Raw genomic sequence first — 17,229 nt, forward strand, 5'->3', positions numbered from 1 at the left:
TCCTCTACTCCACTTCCAGCTAATCATCTATATTTTCTGTCATGCATAAGGGCATGTATGAGCTTGACCTACAATGAGACATCCATGTATAGTTCATCTCTAGAAAGTGAGGTTGGGAACAGTGTACAGTATTTGATTTCATATCTTGTTAGCTTGTGATGCCAAATACTGGATAACAGTAGTCTTTGATTTGACTGCATTATTGTATGGTATGTATATTTTTCAGATCACGTTCGATAAAATCATTCATTCTAAATAACTGCTGTTGTCTATTATGAGGAAGTGCAGAAGGATGGGAAATGGCATTAGTCTGAGTTTTGGATAATGGAATTCTAGTCGTTTTTTTTTTCTGATTCCTCCCACCACCACCTTCTGCTACCTCCAAATGCTGCCAAATCTGTGAAAAGGGAATCCCAAAATCTGAAACCTCTTCTTTAATAATAAGACTGAGGAGCAGGCTTTTTAGCTTTCACTCATTCCATTTAGGAGGGTGAGATCTGTTACTGACAGGTTTTTGTTTTGTAATTTTATTCACTCATGAGGCTTGGGCATCGCTGACTGGCCAACATTTATTACCCAATCCCCAATCTCCATCCTGGTGGAAACCTGAGAGGAACTGGGGTTTGGGATAAAATCAGCCTGTGTATCAGCAGGTTGGAGGGAGAGGTTGGGATGACAGACAGCAAAGTGAGTATTTGACCTAGGGATGTGATAAAACTGGCTGGTGAGTGGGTGGGGAGAGGATTTAGAAAGAAACATTATAAGACTGAGTGGGATGGAGAGGAGCTTAGAAAGAAACGCTGCTGAGTGAGATGGTTACCAAGTTTGGGGAAAAGAAGCCTTTGTGCATTGGCTGAGGTATCTGGGAGGAGAGGATGATGAGTAAATGGTAGGTCTGGAGTTGAGAACAAGGGCTGGTGAATGTGAGATGGTGATTAGGTAGAGGTGCTGCTGAGTGAGTGAATGGGCAGAAGGGATTTGGAGGATAGGCATATAGATATGTTCAATGTCTGATCTTGATAAAAAGCAAACTACAAAGTGCTGTGCAGTATGGCTGGTTTCTACAAGCGTGTGTGTTTTAATCACCCAGTGCATTTATTGGGGAAGGATGTTTATGAGAACAAGAAACTAGAGGAAGGGCATCAAGAAGAGGGTCCCAGTTATGTTGGTATTCATATATTGTTCAGTTACATTCAGTGGCGTATTGTTAATACATATGTATGACGATATCTTTGTCAGTACAGAATACCCTACTGCAGGGAATTTTAAGGTTTTTGGGTTTTGGAACATTATGACAGCAGTAACCCATCACTTCAGCAGCTTTGGATTATTGGTTGTTTGTGGTTTGCTGTTTTCTTTGCATGTTCTAAGAAAGGCTGAGTCAGTGAATTTTAAGAAGATTTGTAGCTCAGGTTGAGGTCCTGGATGTAAGTTTGCTTGCTGGAAGGTCCATTTTCAAACATTTCATCACCATACTAGGTGACATAATCAGTGAGCCTCTGGTGAAGCACTGGTGTTAGTGATCCGCTTTCTATTTATGTGTTTAGGTTTCCTTGGGTTGGTAATGTTATTTCCTGTTTTTTTTATGAGGGTGGTAAATGGGGGTCCAAGACTGTGTTTGTTGATAGAGTTCCGGTTGGAATGCCATGCTTCTCGGAATTCTCATGCGTGTCTCTGTTTGGCTTGTCCTCTGGACGTGTTGTTCTCTTTCATCTGACATTAGTGAGAGTGGGTCATGTCTTTTTGTGGCTAGTTGATGTTCATGTATACTGGCAGCTAGTTTTCTGCTTGTTTGTCCGCTGTAATGTTTGTTACATTTGCAAGGTATTTTGTAAATGACATTAGTTTTGCTTGTTGTCTGTGTGGGGTCTCTCAAACAGGCTGACGTGGACAAACCTTCTCAGAAATTAGTTTGCTGAATTTCCACTGCAATCTGCATTCCACATTTCTTCCAACATATATTGTTCCATAAGTAAGAGGATCAGAATGGTACATGTTTCTCTTGACGTAGTCTCACCAAGGTCCTATAGAATTGAAGTAATGCATCCTTACTCCTGTACTCTGGGTACCACACCTTAAGGATATTTTCGGTCCGGAGGGAGTACAAGATAGGTTTGGAAGAATGATACCTGGACTTAGGGGGTTAAATTATGAGAAGAGATTAAACAGGTTAGTCTTGTTTTCTTGAATTTGGAATGGAAACGGGTGAAGTTTTTGGGATGTTGACAAGAAAAGACTTAGATAATGATAAACCATTTCCACTGGTTGGGGATTTTACAGCTAGGGGACAAAGTCTAAACATTTAGAGCTCGACCATTTAGGAGAGATGTAAGGAAGGGTCTTGGAGGTTTGGAGCTCTCTTCAACATAGAGTAGTTGATGCTAGATCACATGTTAATTTTAAATCTGAGATAGATAATCTTTTGTTAAGCAAACCTATTAAGCATTATGAGCCAAAGGTAGGTACTTGGATTTAGGCTACAGATCAGCAATGATCTAATGCAATGGTGGAACAGACTTGGTGCTAAATGATCTACTGCTGTTCTTACGTACTCCGCCTCTTTTGAGAATGGCCAACAGCCCACTGGCTTTTCTAATACTTTGCACCTGCATGTTAACTTTGTGACTTCTAAACTGGGATGTCCAGGTCCTTTTCGAGATCAACATGTCCCAGCCTGTCAACAGTTAAGCAATATTCTACATCTTTGTGCCTCCTACCAAAGTGGATAATCTCTCAATCATCCATATTCCTTCCATCTGCTGTGTTCTTGAGCACTCATTTAACTTTCCAAGTCCTCTTGAAATCTCTTTGCACATGTTCATAGCACACATTTGATTCCCACTTTGCTTTGTATCAGTGAATTTAAAATGCTAAATTTGATCCCCATATCAAAATTGATTTTATCCTGAACAACTGGGGTCCAGGTTCTGATGTCACGTGTACACAATCACTTGTCAAATAACATCAAACTGACAGAATTAAGACCAAATGAATTGGAAACTACAGACATGCCAATTACATCATTGCAGTCTCATTTGATGTTGCTCGATCATTGAAATCCATTTACACACAAGGTCTCCTCTCTCAGATGACTAAAGACACCACTGCTGGCTTGATGTGAGCGATACAGAAATATGCAAACTCATTGCTTGTACAATATTTCCATCCTGATGACTGGATCAAAATTCCAAAGAAACAGCACTTGCTCACCTGACAGCCAAAGTTGAGAACCTGTGATTCAAAGAACAGAAGGCTGAGGAAATTCAATTTTTTGCTGACATACATGATGTGGGATATTTTTCAAGTCAATTCATGACTTAACATAAGAAGATGCAAAGATAGCAAATGTCTCCTTGGGCATGGGTAGTATCAGTACTCACTGGAAAGAACACTTTGTAGAACCATTTATTCCAAATTCCCTGTGGAGAATTTCACATCAGAAGAGTGCTTGACAGTGATCCATTGCTTGGCAAAGTAAAAACTACTGCAAAACTAGGTTAAAAATACATAGATTCTGGTCTTCACAATATGCCAGTGATGGACAGGTGGTCCAGTTTCTTCCCACAGTCCAAAGATATACAGGTTAGATGGATGGCCATGCTAAACCCACATTGTCCAGTAATTATGAAATTCCAAGTTGCCTTTGAGATTGTAAAAAAAAAATAAGCAAGATAACGTGAACTGCAGGTGCAGAGTAATGCTCTTAACTGTTGGTGAATTCTGAGTTAGGTGATTTCTTGATCACTTCTTACGAATTGCAGCAGAGGTCTCACCAAGTCTCACCAGAGTAGGAACCAACATCTTCACAACACAAAAAAATTCAGGAAAAGTCTAGAAATTTGTACGTGCCTTGCTCAAAATCAAACTGTCCTTTGGAAGGTGCTACAGGGATACTCTGAAGTTCACAGGGACTTCTCATTCTACCACAGCTTCCCTGTCAAAACAGGTCTTGAACAAGAATGTGCCATTGCATTAACAGCATTCATAATTTTGCTTGTAGCAGTGCTAAAATTTGTGATTGGTGGGTTTCCCCAGACTAATAACTAATAATTATTGCCTTGATAATAAGCTTCAACCAGTTGAAAACCAAAACCAAAGCACCCACTTTTGTATTAGAAAAGTGAGAGAGTGCAAGTTGCGAATTTGAATTAAGACATTTTAAAATTCTTTCTTGAGTTGTGGATGTCATGGATGAGGCTAGCGTTTTGTTACCTATTTCGAATTGTCCTTGCTGTTGAGCTGTTCTTGAACAGTTGCAGTTCATCTAATGCAAGTATACTGACCATGCTATTAGAAGGAAGTGCCAGGATTTTGATTATAGTAGAGAAGGACCAGTGATGTAGTTCCACATCAAGATTGTGTGTTACTTAGAGGGGAACCTGTGAGTAATGATGGTATTCCCATACATCTACTGCCTTTCACCTTCTGAGGTAGTAGAGGCTTGATGAGTTACTCATAACAGCACACAAACCAACAGCCACTCAGACAACAACTCACCAGGACGAAGGACCCGATACCCAGCATGAGCAAAACCAATGTAGTGTACAAAATCCCATGCAAGGACTGCATAAAACACTACATAGGACAAACAGGAAGACAGCTAACTGTCTGCATCCATGAACACCAGCTAGCCACGAAACGACATGACTAGCTATCCTTAGTAGCCACACACTCAGATGACAAGCAACATGAATTCGACTGGGACAACGCTACTATTATAGGACAAGCCAAACAGAACAGCCAGGGAATTCCTAGAGGCATGGCACAGATTCAATCAATAAGCACATCGACCTGGACCCAATATACCGGCCACTGCCACGGACAGCTGGAACTGACAACCAGAAGCGGCAGGTACAAATCACTATAAATGCTGGAGGAAACATCACAGAAGCGCTTCACAGGAGGCTCCCAAGCACTGAGGATGTCACCTAGACAGGGGACAAAACGTCTGCAACACAAATTCCCAGCTCGGTGAACAGAAACACAACAACGAGCACCCGAGCTACAAATCATCTTCTCCCAAACTTTGAGTTACTTCACTGTATGTAGTGCTACAGACATTACACATTTGGTACAGTAGTAAATAAATGTTTAAAATGGTAGATGCTGTGCTAATTGAGCAAACTGCTGTTGAGCTGCTTGAATGTTTTTGGAGCTGCAAGCACCGAAGCAAGTGGAGAGAGTCTTTTTAGGACATTCCTGACTTTTGTCTTGTAGATGATGGAATAGGCTTTGGAAAAGTGAGGGGAGTTGCTCACTGTAGAATTCTTGACCTTTTGTTTTGCACTTGAAGCCACAGTATTTACGTGGCTAATTCTGTTCGGTTTCTGAACATTGGTGAACTCCAGGATTTGGAAATTCTCTGTAGGATAGGCAGCATTTGTTCAGCAAAACGTTTCAATACAATGCAGGACAGGAAAAGGCCCTTCAAGCCTGTACTACTTATTGCCAGACTTATTTCTATCTCTGATCGAGGTTGACAAAATTATGAGGCGGAGATAGTCAGAGGCCTTTTCCCAGAGTGGAAAGATCAACTACAAGTGAGCACAGGTTCAAGGTGAGAGGGAGAAAGTTTAGGAGAGAATTGAGGAGAAACTTTATCACACTGAGGATGATGGGTACCTAGAATGCACTTGCAGCGGCGGGGGTGGAAGCAGGCAAGTTGGCGATGTTGAAGGCGTATCTGGGTAGATACATAAGCAGGCGCAAGGCTGATGATCTCCCTTCATTTTAACTGAGGAAAAATGAGTTACATAATGTTACTGATGCAGAATTGAAAAAAAACTCATGAAAACCTATGAAAGCCTGCAATTTGCCCATGAAGTTGAAAGTCCTCAATCAACTTGCACCAAATGTATCGAAGAGCTTTCAATTGATATTCACGGTGAAGTGTTGACAGATGTCCTTCATTTCCCACATCTATCCAAAAGTTCGTATGGATCTGGTAATGCACCTCCTCACGCGTTCGCTCACCCTCTGGAACTGGGATATCAGATCAACAGTAATGTCTCCTGGCTAGCAGTTCTCCCTGCACTTTTTTTCTGTGGAACTGAAACTTAAACTTAAACATCTTTTTTGCTGTATCAATGCCTTAGAACCATGCATTCAATGTTTTCTTAGGATCTTGTGAATCAAGTAGTATAACAAAAGAAAGATGCTGATCTGCCAAATATAGAAACATTTCAACAATTGATCCAAGATTGACTAACAAGTGTTTCACACCAGACAGCCTGCTTTCATGGGAGTTAAACGAAAATAATTTCCATTTCTCCATAAAGACCTGATCTATTAACATTCTGCATATGCTATCAATGTTTTAATCATGATCAAAATGGGAATCTTTGATCAAAAATGGTATTAAGACCTTCCAATCAATAAAAGCATGCTCACTAAAAGAATGGCAGGAAGGATAGAAAAGAAGGGCAGCTGATCAAGCTGCCAATCCACCACCACCTTTGCTGCCTGATGACCAATGCCCTCACCATGGGGAATGCTGTAAGATTTAAATTAGGATTCTTAAACCATATTGCAACAATATCCCAATGCTTGGACCTATCTTAAACCCAACCATCCACAAGAAAGAATCATTCATGACATGAGTGATTACCAATGACCTGGATACTATAATTCAGTGATATATGCGGACAGTGGTAGAGTCTGTAAAAGAGTTCTGTGTGAGCAATGACCTCGTGTCAGTATCTTGACTTGTTAACCTCTTACAACGATAGTATCAAATTAAATGCGTCACTTGATCTTGCTGACTAAATCGACAAACGTGATCTGATACTTTCCCAGAAATGTTTTTCTGAAGTTAAAAGTTGCTGTTTGAGGAGACCACGGTTCCCAAACTTTAAATTCAAGCCAACTCGTCAGACAAGTCATTTGTGCAGGGAAATGTGATGGTGAATTACAAGGTGTAAGCTGCAGGTAGTAGAAATTGCTGGTTCAGCATTTGGAAACTCCTATTCAAGTGGAATTACAGAAATCACCAATTTACTAATGTAAGAGTGCTTTGGCTGATACTCCAAACAATTATCTTTTTATTGCTCTCAGTGAAAACATAACAACATAGATCCATATGATGGAGTGCTGCCTTGCAAAATACATTATTGCATTCTAGCTGTGTTGTGGTTCTGCAGTTGAGAGCAATAAACATGAGTTGCACTTTGCAAATTCAAACTTGATGGGGGCAGGAGGAATGAAGTTCATCTGACAAAGTATTCAAGTGGTTTATATAATGTTCATTTATGTTGATAACACCTGTGTTTGTAACGGCTTCCTTAATAGGTTTAAATAGAGAGAGATTTCCTTAAATGTTTACTATTTTCACCTTGGATGGTATTGTTGAAATTGATGTCTCTGATCTATTCTTTCTGTTTGAATCTGTTTAAATAAGAATTGCATTTCACAGATTACTTAGCTGAGGTTTACTATCAAGTTATCCTTCTCCCACTCCTTGTTGAACTCTTTTTCAGCAGAGAAGACATCAGGCAAGTTCACCTATGATTTTTCCCACCTCCAAGTTCAGTGTTCAATATTTTCAACTGCTGTTTTTAATGAGCTGGATATTTACATTTGCAAAGATGCGATTTTTCTCCAATTTCTTGAACCAAAAAATATTCTGATCTTGACATCTCTCATTATTTAAGAATACATATACAATGACCTTAAATGAACAAATGAGGTAGGCAGCTAGACATCACACTGCTCTTAACTCAAGAAAATTGCTTCCTATTTTTGTTAAGCCAAGAACATTCAAAACTTGAGTGCTTATGTGTAAATAACCTCCTGTCACCCAAATGCCTGTATACCATTGACAAGGGCATAAGCCAGGAATATTTTAGATTACTCTCCATTTGGCTGGATGAATCCTGCTCCATTATCGCTCAAAGTTGTGCCCAAGACACAACAGTGCTTGAATGGCATCTACACCCTGAATACTACAGCTCCCTACTAACTCCTTGAGGGCAATTAGTGATGAACAGTAATTACTGGCATAGCTAGCAATGCGCAGATCCCATGAACAAATACTTTAAAACATCTCTTGTTGAACTATAAACATAATTATAAAAGACTTGCACGTTGAATTGTAAGTTCATGGAATTTTACCATAAATTTATTTTTGGATTCAATATGTTGCACTATTTCTTGTAAGGACACTTCACTTTGTACAACCTAGAGTATGCCTTTTACTTGATCAGAATATAGCTAAATGAATCAAATGTGGAATCTTTGACATTGTATTTGGATTAATGGATAGCTCATGTTCTCCAGGACAGTCTATTATCTTGTCCTGTGTCCATCAGCGACATGAACAGTTATAGATATCTCCGAAGCTAGTGAACATAAGAAGTAGGGCATTCAGCTTGTCTAACCTGCTTCAGCACCTCCACAAAGTCCTGTATATTCAATGACAAGGTAGGCACTCAATATTAGTGTCCTTTCTCTGGCCAGTGTCCCCAGATTTGAGTTGCTAGTTACATTTGATCTGCTGCATTGGGTGAGCCACAATGTCCATATATCTAATAAAAGACTTCCAAAGAAAGCAGCTCTACTTGGAGCACTGGCACAGCAAGCACTTACTTATTTTCTCTGCCCTCCTGGTATGTGGTCAATGCCTCACTGAAAAAATGCAATATCCCAATGGCTTGTTGAAATGCCTTGACCAAGACCACCCAAAACTGGTGAAGAAGTATCCACAAAGGTGCAAACCATCTCCAAAAAATTAAGCAAGCCATTCACCTGCCTATTCAAACAACACCACTTGTCCTACCTATGGAATAATGAGAGATCCAGCATTCGATTGTTCAGTCTCCTTGGGACCCACCACTCTAGAATGGAAGAGAGCTATTTTGATTTCAAGGATTGAAGACTAAAAAGATTATTAATAGTGTGGCTGCACATGGTTTTCATGATTTTCAAGACTGTTTCATAATGGGCTGAGTCATAACCAGTCAACCAAACCTTAAAAAATCATGGCTGTATTTGGTTGACTGAACGTAGATATTAAAGTAGTGTTTTCCTGTATAACTATAGCCACTAAGCAAGTTGGTTTAATGAAGGTTTTAGCTTGTTTCCTTCTTGCCTACATTTACCATCATAATTATTTTATTGCCTGTAATGCTGTAAGTACACACTGTTGCATCCATGAACAGCAACAGGTGAATAATATAGTGTGGCTTATTTAAATAGGCAATTTCCATAATATGTGTGAATATAGGAATGTGTAAAAAGAATAAATGGTATGGAATGTTGAAATCGTAGCTTTGATCCTGGCGGTATTTTGCCTTGACCATCACTTGGTTTTAATTTCTTGTTTTGAAATGCCACAGGAAATTGGCTAGAAATTTGTTAAAATGTTAATTATTACATAATTCCTGATTTTATGGTGTTTTCTGAAGTAGTTATGCCTGGTCATAACTGATACTGTAATGTCTTTTATAATCTGAAAAAATAGTATCCATATTTTTGATAGCGATCAGCTTTCCAACTCTAGATGGCATCCCCACTCCTTCAAACTTGTACCTCTTGGCTACTTTCATTGTACTCCGTTTCTAGTGGGAAAAATTGGATGATGCTTTTAAAAATCCATTAGCATTGTACAATTTTTGTGCTTGACATCTTCCTTTGCTTGGAGGAAGTGAAGACTGCAGATTCTGGAAATAATTGTTGAAAAACATGACACTGGAAAAGCATAGCAGTTCAGGCAGCATCCAAGGAGCAGTAGAATCACCATTTCAGGCATAAGCCCTTCATGAGGAATGATGCCTTTTTGCCATTTTCTATATTGACACCAGTGGTCTTCCTGTGCTTCTGACTTTGAGGGCTACTCCTTTTGACACTGACTGACTGGTCGTCGGTCTTTTGGTCCCGTTGTCTCATACTCTTTGCTTGCTGCCTTCCTCATGAGCTCTTAGGTGGCCTACTGATCATTTTGTTTTGGCTTGATGAAAAATATTTCAATTTAATGCAACATTGGAAATCGAGGCTAAATTTTGAGAATTGTGTGCTTAAAACTACTAAATGGTTAACTTGTGCTATTTGCTTGTACTTTAATACAGCAACAGTACCTGAACTGATTAAATAATTTCTACAGAATTAGAAACTAAAACTAAATGATTTAGGAAATTAAATTCCGGTTTCTTTTTAAACACAGAACTTGCCATGTTTGTAGCTGAACTGTTTCAGTCTAGCTGCAACACTGCCACGTACCCAACAATTGGAGCATTGCTCAAAGTCCTGGCCTCAAAAAGGAAGCCAAATCCAACCTGGCCAATTACCGTCCCATTGGTCTACTCTCAATAAATGGTGAAGTGATGGCAGCTGTCATAACAGTGCTATCAGATTGCACCTGCTTAGCAACACTGACTCTCTGGTATATAACTTGGCTTCTGCTAGGGCCACTCTGTTCCTCACGTCTCATTATTATCTTGTTTCAAACATACTCTGGAATTCAGCTTTTCTGAGCAAGGTGAGAGAGTGACTGTCCTTCATGTCAAGGCTGTATCTGTGTTACATCCAGGTGCCCGAGCAAAACTAGTCAGTGGAAATCTTTTGTAGTAGATATGGTGAGAGAGTAGGCAAGAATCTCTCTCCTGATTGAAGTCTTAGGTGCTGCAAAATAAGATAGAAAAGGATATTGGAGATCTATCATCTCAGTTCCAGGACATCTTTGTTGGAGCTCCTCCAAGGTAATGTTCCAGGCCCAATAATCTTCAGTTGCTTCGTCATAAGATCAGAAGTGGGAATGTGTGCTGATGACGGCAGACATTCAACACCATTCGTGACCCCTGCGATCCGGAGGCAGTCCATATCCAAATGCAGCAAGACCCAAACAATATCCAGATTCTGGCTGACAAGTGGCAAGTAACATGGATGCCATGCAAGTTTCCGGTATTGAACATTTCCAACAAGAGAACCTAGCTTTTAATGTACAATGACTCAATCATCACTGACTTCTTCACTAACAACATCTTGACTGTTACAATTGACCAGAAACAACTTAACTTTACTAGCTTTATGAATACTGTAGCTATAAGGTCAGATCAGAGGCTAGAAATCCTGCAGTGAGTAACTCTTGATGTCCCAGATCCTATCCGTTGTCTACAAGGCAAGATCAGAAGTGTGATCAGGAGTACTCAGCACTTGGCTGAATGTGTGCCGCTCCAATAACACTCAACCTTAATTTTCCAGGACAAAGTAGTCTGCTTAATTGGCACCAACTTGACTAACGTTCACTTCCTGTACTGCTAATGCACAGTAGTAGAGTTTACAAGATTAACTGTATAAATTCATCAAGGCCCCTTTGATAGCACATTCAGAATTCACAACCCCTGCCATTTCAACAACAGCGTGAAGATACATGGGTACACCACATCTTCAGCATTCTCTTCTAAGGTGTTTATCACTCTGACTTGGAAAATATATTGCTGTTCCTTTCACTGTCAGTGAGTCAAAATCATGGAACTCCCTCCCTTATGTTATTATAGGCCACAGATGTATGCAGCATTTGGCCCATATCAGTCTAAACCCTTCCTATTCATGTATGCATCCAGATGCCTTTTTAAATGTTGTAATCGTACCTGCTGCTACCTCTACCCCGGGCAGCTTATTCCATACTACTCTCTTTATGAAAAGAGCTGTTCCTTATGTCCCTTTCAAATCTTTCCCGTCTCATCTTGAACCTGTGCTCTCTAGTTTTGGACTCCCCTATCCTGGGGAAAAGACCTTGGTTAGTCACCCTATCCATGTCCCTCATGATTTTATAAACATCTGTAAGATCAGCCCTCAGCCTCCAACACTCAGGGAATACACCCTATTCATTTCTCCCGATAGCTCAAACTCTCCAACCCTGGCAACATCCTTGTAAATCTTTTCTGCACCCTTTCAAGTTTCACATAGTAGGGAGACCAAAAGTGCTGCTTTAAAAGTGCTCTAACCAATTTCCTACACAGCCGCAACATCGCCTCCCAATTCCTGTAGTCAATACACTGACTGATAAAGGCAAACTTACACATCTTCATCACCCTGTCTACCTGTGACTCCACTTTCAAAGAACTATGAACTTGTTCCCCAAGGTTTTTTTTTTTGTTCGGTAACACTCCACAGACCTTACCATTAAGTGTATGAGTCCTGCCCTGATTTGCCTTCTCAAAATGCAGCACCTCACATTTATCTAAATTAAACTACATTTGCTACTTCCCAGCCCATTTGCCCATATGATCAAGGTTCTGTTGTACTGTGAGGTAACCTTTACTGTCCACTACACCACTAATTTTGGTGTCATCTGCCAACTTACTAACCATACTTCCTATATTTACTTGCAAGTCAAACTGCAACAAATAGCGCATTACCATCTTCTCAAGGCCAAATAGGAATGGGTGATAAACTTTGGTTGAGCCAGTGATACCCACACTTATGATTTTTTTAAAGGTCCTTTCAATTTGCAAGGAAAGTTAAGAAACCCAATCGGAATGACATTTTGCAATTATGGTCCCACTGGAACAGTTTTGATGCTTCTGCTTTTGTAGCAGGTTGGTCTATATTGGGTTTTTTTATTGTAGAAACTTTGCCTTTGCAGTCATTGGAAAGCTGATGAAAAGTGCCTCTTTCTCTTGAGACCCGTACCACTAGTATTTCAATTCTGAATCTTTTTATGAAGAGGAACAGGTAAATTTATGTGTCGGGTTGTGTGATTGTTCAATTACTCAATATTGTGCTAATGAATTGTTTTCTATTGTGGATTAAGCTTAGGCACTGCAGTCTCTGTAATGGCCAAGATACCACTGTTGGAATGCCTGACCAGGCACAGTTACCGAGAATGTCAGGAAAGACTGAAATTACCAACACAGAAAGGAAGTACAGAAGAAGAAAGTGAGGATGTGAAATCTACCAGTTCTGCACTTTGTTCTGTTAAACCTACAGTTAACAGAAATTCGCCCTCTAGTTCCATATCTTTCGGATGTTCTGCACAGAATAGTGTTATCCAACAGGAAGAAAAGAACAATGAGACCATTGAAGACAGAACACAGAAAACTGAAGCAGAAGGTGAATCCAAAGAAGTAGATGACCAAGCTTTTTTCAATGTTTCCTTATTGGATTGGATTAATGTACAAGATAGACCAAATGATGTGGAATCACTGGTCAGGAAATGCTTTGATTCAATGAACCGAGTAAGTGTTTTTGAAATTTAAATTTGAACTATTTGTTCAAATATTTGATTAATCCAAGATTTTGGGGAAAAAAGGTATCTTTTATTCGGTGAGCTGAGATTAGTTTCATTTTGATGTTTAAAATTTGATAGTTTTCTTATGAATTTAAAATTTGTGTTGTACTTTCTAAAACAATTCAATCTTTGGATTTCTAGTCTGATGCTTTTACAAACTCATGCAATCTATAAGATTACAATGTTTACATGTTTCTTCTACTACTTCATGAGATGTGGGCATCGCTTGCTAGGCTAGCATTTATTGTCCATCCTTATTTGACCTTCAGAAGGAACTGGTGAGCTGCTGCTTTGAGAAGCTGCTGTCCATCATCTATAGGTACTGCCACAATGCTTCAAGGAAGCAAATCCAATAGTTAATTTACTCATTACTCTTAACTGAATGGGAAATAATTGAGATTGTACTCCTTCTGAATTAGTACTATTAAAATATCTGTGAAAGTTCAATCTAAAATTGACTATGTACTTAAACTGAGTTGTGGACCGATTAAAAGGTAATAATCTAACCAAAAGCATCCATTGGTCGCAGCCAAGTTAAATATTTTATTATTTGAAGAGCAGAGGATGTAAGAAAATATCATTGACCATTTTTGAGCCATAACTTAAACATCTTGTACTGTTTTTTTGCTTTCAGCTTGATCCAGAAATTCTTCAGCCATTTTTGACAGAGTGTCATGAAACAATTGTCAAACTTGATAATCAGAATATGAAGGCTATTAAGGGACTTGAGGACAGACTATATGCCCTGGATCAAATGATAGCCAGCTGTAACAGACTGGTGAATGAACAAAAAGAATTAGCTCAGGTAAATCTCCATCACATAATGCAAGATAAGATCCAATGTGATGTGCTTCAAAGTCTGAGAATCAACCAGGGGCATGATGTTTTGTACGGATTTAGCTACTTATCGTGTTTTAACTGGGGTATTTCTGTCATTATTTACCTATTATTTACTTATCTATGCTACTTAAATATGTGCTCTGTCTGTATTGCTGGCAAGACAAAGCTCTTCACTGTGCCTCAGTACACATGACAATTCGATTTCAATTCAATTCGATTCCCCTAACTAGATTCACGCAATATAAAGATACATTATGGTCCAGGTTTCATTTTGTGACAGGCTGTTCAGGCATAACTGAGTGCATAGCAATCTTAGAAAGATAGTGCATCTGTCAGTGATGTTTTGATTTTGTTATGTCAGTACAATCTATTTCCAGATTTCCCTATAATCAGTGTGATTTGGGCTTGCATGATGCAATACCACCGGTTTTTAAGGGAACGTTGGGTTGAAGCAGTTTGAAATCAGAACTAAATAGAGGATGTGCCAGAATTGAGTCTTGTGATAAAAGCTAAACTTTGTAAACCAATAGGTTTTAAAGAGCATAATAGACCAAAACTGAAAATGTGTTGCTGGAAAAGCGCAGCAGGTCAGGCAGCATCCAGGGAACAGGAGAATCGACGTTTCGGGCACAAGCCCTTCTTCAGGAATGAGGAAAGTTTGTCCAGCAGGCGAAGATAAAAGGTAGGGAGGAGGGACTTGGGGGAGGGGCGTCTGAAATGTGATAGGTGGAAAGAGGTCTAGGTGAGGGTGATAGGTCAGACTGGGGTGGGGGCGGAGAGGTCAGGAAGAAGATTGCAGGTTAGGAAGGCGGTGCTGAATTCGATGGATTTGACTGAGACAAGGTGGGGGGAGGGGAAATGAGAAAACTGGTGAAATCCGAGTTCATCCATTGTGGTTGGAGGGTTCATAGGCGGAAGATGAGGCGCTCATCCTCCAACCGTCGTTTTGTTGTGGTCTGGCGATTGAGGAGTCCAAAGACCTGCATATCCTTGGTGGAGTGGGAGGGGGAGTTGAAGTGTTGAGCCACAGGGTGGTTGGGTTGGTTGGTCCGGGTGTCCCAGAGGTGTTCTCTGAAACGCTCCGCAAGTAGCCGGCCTGTCTCCCCAATATAGAGGAGGCCACATCGGGTGCAGAGGATGCAATAGATGATGTGTGTGGAGGTGCTGGTGAATCTTTGGCGGATATGGAAGTTTCCTTTGGGGCCTTGGAGGGAGGTGAGGGGGGAGGTGTGGGCGCAAGTCTTGCACCTCCTGCGGTTGCAGGGGAAGGTGCCGGGAGTGGAGGTTGGGTTGGTGGGGGGTGTGGATCTGACGAGGGAGTCACAGAGGGGAGGGGAGGGAAATATATCCTTGGTGGTGGGGTCTGTTTGGAGGTGGCGGACCAAGGATATATTTCCCTCCCCTCCCCTATCAGCATTCCGTAAAGACCACTCCCTCCGTGACTCCCTCGTCAGATCCACACCCCCCACCAACCCAACCTCCACTCCCGGCACCTTCCCCTGCAACCGCAGGAGGTGCAAGACTTGCACCCACACCTCCCCCCTCACCTCCCTCCAAGGCCCCAAAGGAAACTTCCATATCCGCCACAGATTCACCTGCACCTCCACACACATCATCTATTGCATCCTCTGCACCCGATGTGGCCTCCTCTATATTGGGGAGACAGGCCGGCTACTTGCGGAGCGTTTCAGAGAACACCTCTGGGACACTCGGACCAACCAACACAACCATCCTGTGGCTCAACATTTCAACTCCCCCTCCCACTCCACCAAGGATATGCAGGTCTTTGGACTCTTCCATCGCCAGACCACAACAAAACGACGGTTGGAGGAAGAGCGCCTCATCTTCCGCCTAGGAACCCTCCAACCACAAGGGATGAACTCTGATTTCACCAGTTTCCTCATTTCCCCTCCCCCCACCTTGTCTCAGTCAAATCCATCGAATTCAGCACCGCCTTCCTAACCTGCAATCTTCTTCCTGACCTCTCCGCCCCCACCCCAGTCTGACCTATCGCCCTCACCTTGACCTCTTTCCACCTATCACATTTCCGACGCCCCTCCCCCAAGTCCCTCCTCCCTACCTTTTATCTTAGCCTGCTGGACAAACTTTCCTCATTCCTGAAGAAGGGCTTATGCCCGAAACGTCGATTCTCCTGTTCCCTGGATGCTGCCTGACCTGCTGCACTTTTCCAGCAACACATTTTCAGCTCTGATCTCCAGCATCTGCAGACCTCACTTTCTCCTAATAGACCAAAAGGCAGAGTTAGAGGTAGCAGAGGAGTTTGGCTGTAGGAGTGTTTTCTTATTCATTCACAGGATGTGGGCATCACTGTCCAGGCCAGCATATATTGCCTAGAGGACCGTTAAAAGTCAACCAAATTGCTGTGGGTTTGAAGTCATATGTAAGACAGATTTATGCAAGAAGTGTGGTTTCCTTCTCTAAAAGATATTAGTGACCCAGATGAGTTTTTCTGTCCAGGAGCATAGTTTCATGGTCATCATTTTAGACTCCTAATTGCAAAGTTTATTAAATTCAAATTCCACATCTGCTTTACTGGGTTTAAATGCAGGTCACCAGGTCTATACTTGGATTAGCAATCCAGTGATAATACCACTTGGCTGTCGTAGAATATTGAATCCCTAAAATACAAAAAGACGTCATTGTGGCAATCAACTCTGCGTCTACCATCTAAAGAGCATCCCACTCGGACCTAGCCCCCAGAACTTCCCCACCACTCCCAACCCTTTCCCCATAACCCTTCATTTACCATCGCTAATCCACCCAACTTGTACATTCCTGGATGCTACAGGGCAATTTAGCACAGCCAATCCACCTAACCTGCAGCACCAGAGCACCCAGTGGAAACCCACACAGACTTGGGAAGAATGTCTGTCTGTATAAAGTTTGCACACTCATCCAGGATCGGAATTGAATCTGATTCCCGGTATTGTAATAACCTCTGAGCCACCCTGTCACCTCCCTGTACTTCTATGCTGATGAACTGAATTCTGAAAATGCTTTAAGGATATAAGCAAATTAGAACAGTGAGATATTCATCTGTATTCTGCTGTACATCTAATCTTACCACTTTGTTTCTGCCTTGTTAACCTGGCTTCAACACCTCACACCTCAGACTGACATACCTTTGTTGTACAACTTACATT

At 41.1% G+C, this 17,229-nt stretch overlaps 1 protein-coding gene across 4 annotated transcripts in view; it reads left to right on the forward strand.

Moving 5' to 3' along the window:
• The window catches only part of rb1cc1 (RB1-inducible coiled-coil 1), a 311,576-nt gene that overhangs the window by 43,732 nt on the left and 250,615 nt on the right, over positions 1 to 17,229 (forward strand). For all 4 annotated transcript variants that reach the window (XM_043688321.2, XM_043688325.2, XM_043688324.2 and 1 more), the window contains 2 exons: positions 12,749 to 13,172; positions 13,860 to 14,030. In XM_043688321.2, the coding sequence (XP_043544256.2) occupies positions 12,749 to 13,172; positions 13,860 to 14,030 (595 nt within the window). The remainder of the gene's footprint in view (positions 1 to 12,748; positions 13,173 to 13,859; positions 14,031 to 17,229) is intronic.

Source organism: Chiloscyllium plagiosum, unplaced genomic scaffold (genome assembly GCF_037043375.1).
Source record: "Chiloscyllium plagiosum isolate Xiang-an unplaced genomic scaffold, Cpla_swu_hap1 HiC_scaffold_4, whole genome shotgun sequence".
In the NCBI taxonomy this organism is placed as follows: domain Eukaryota; kingdom Metazoa; phylum Chordata; class Chondrichthyes; order Orectolobiformes; family Hemiscylliidae; genus Chiloscyllium; species Chiloscyllium plagiosum.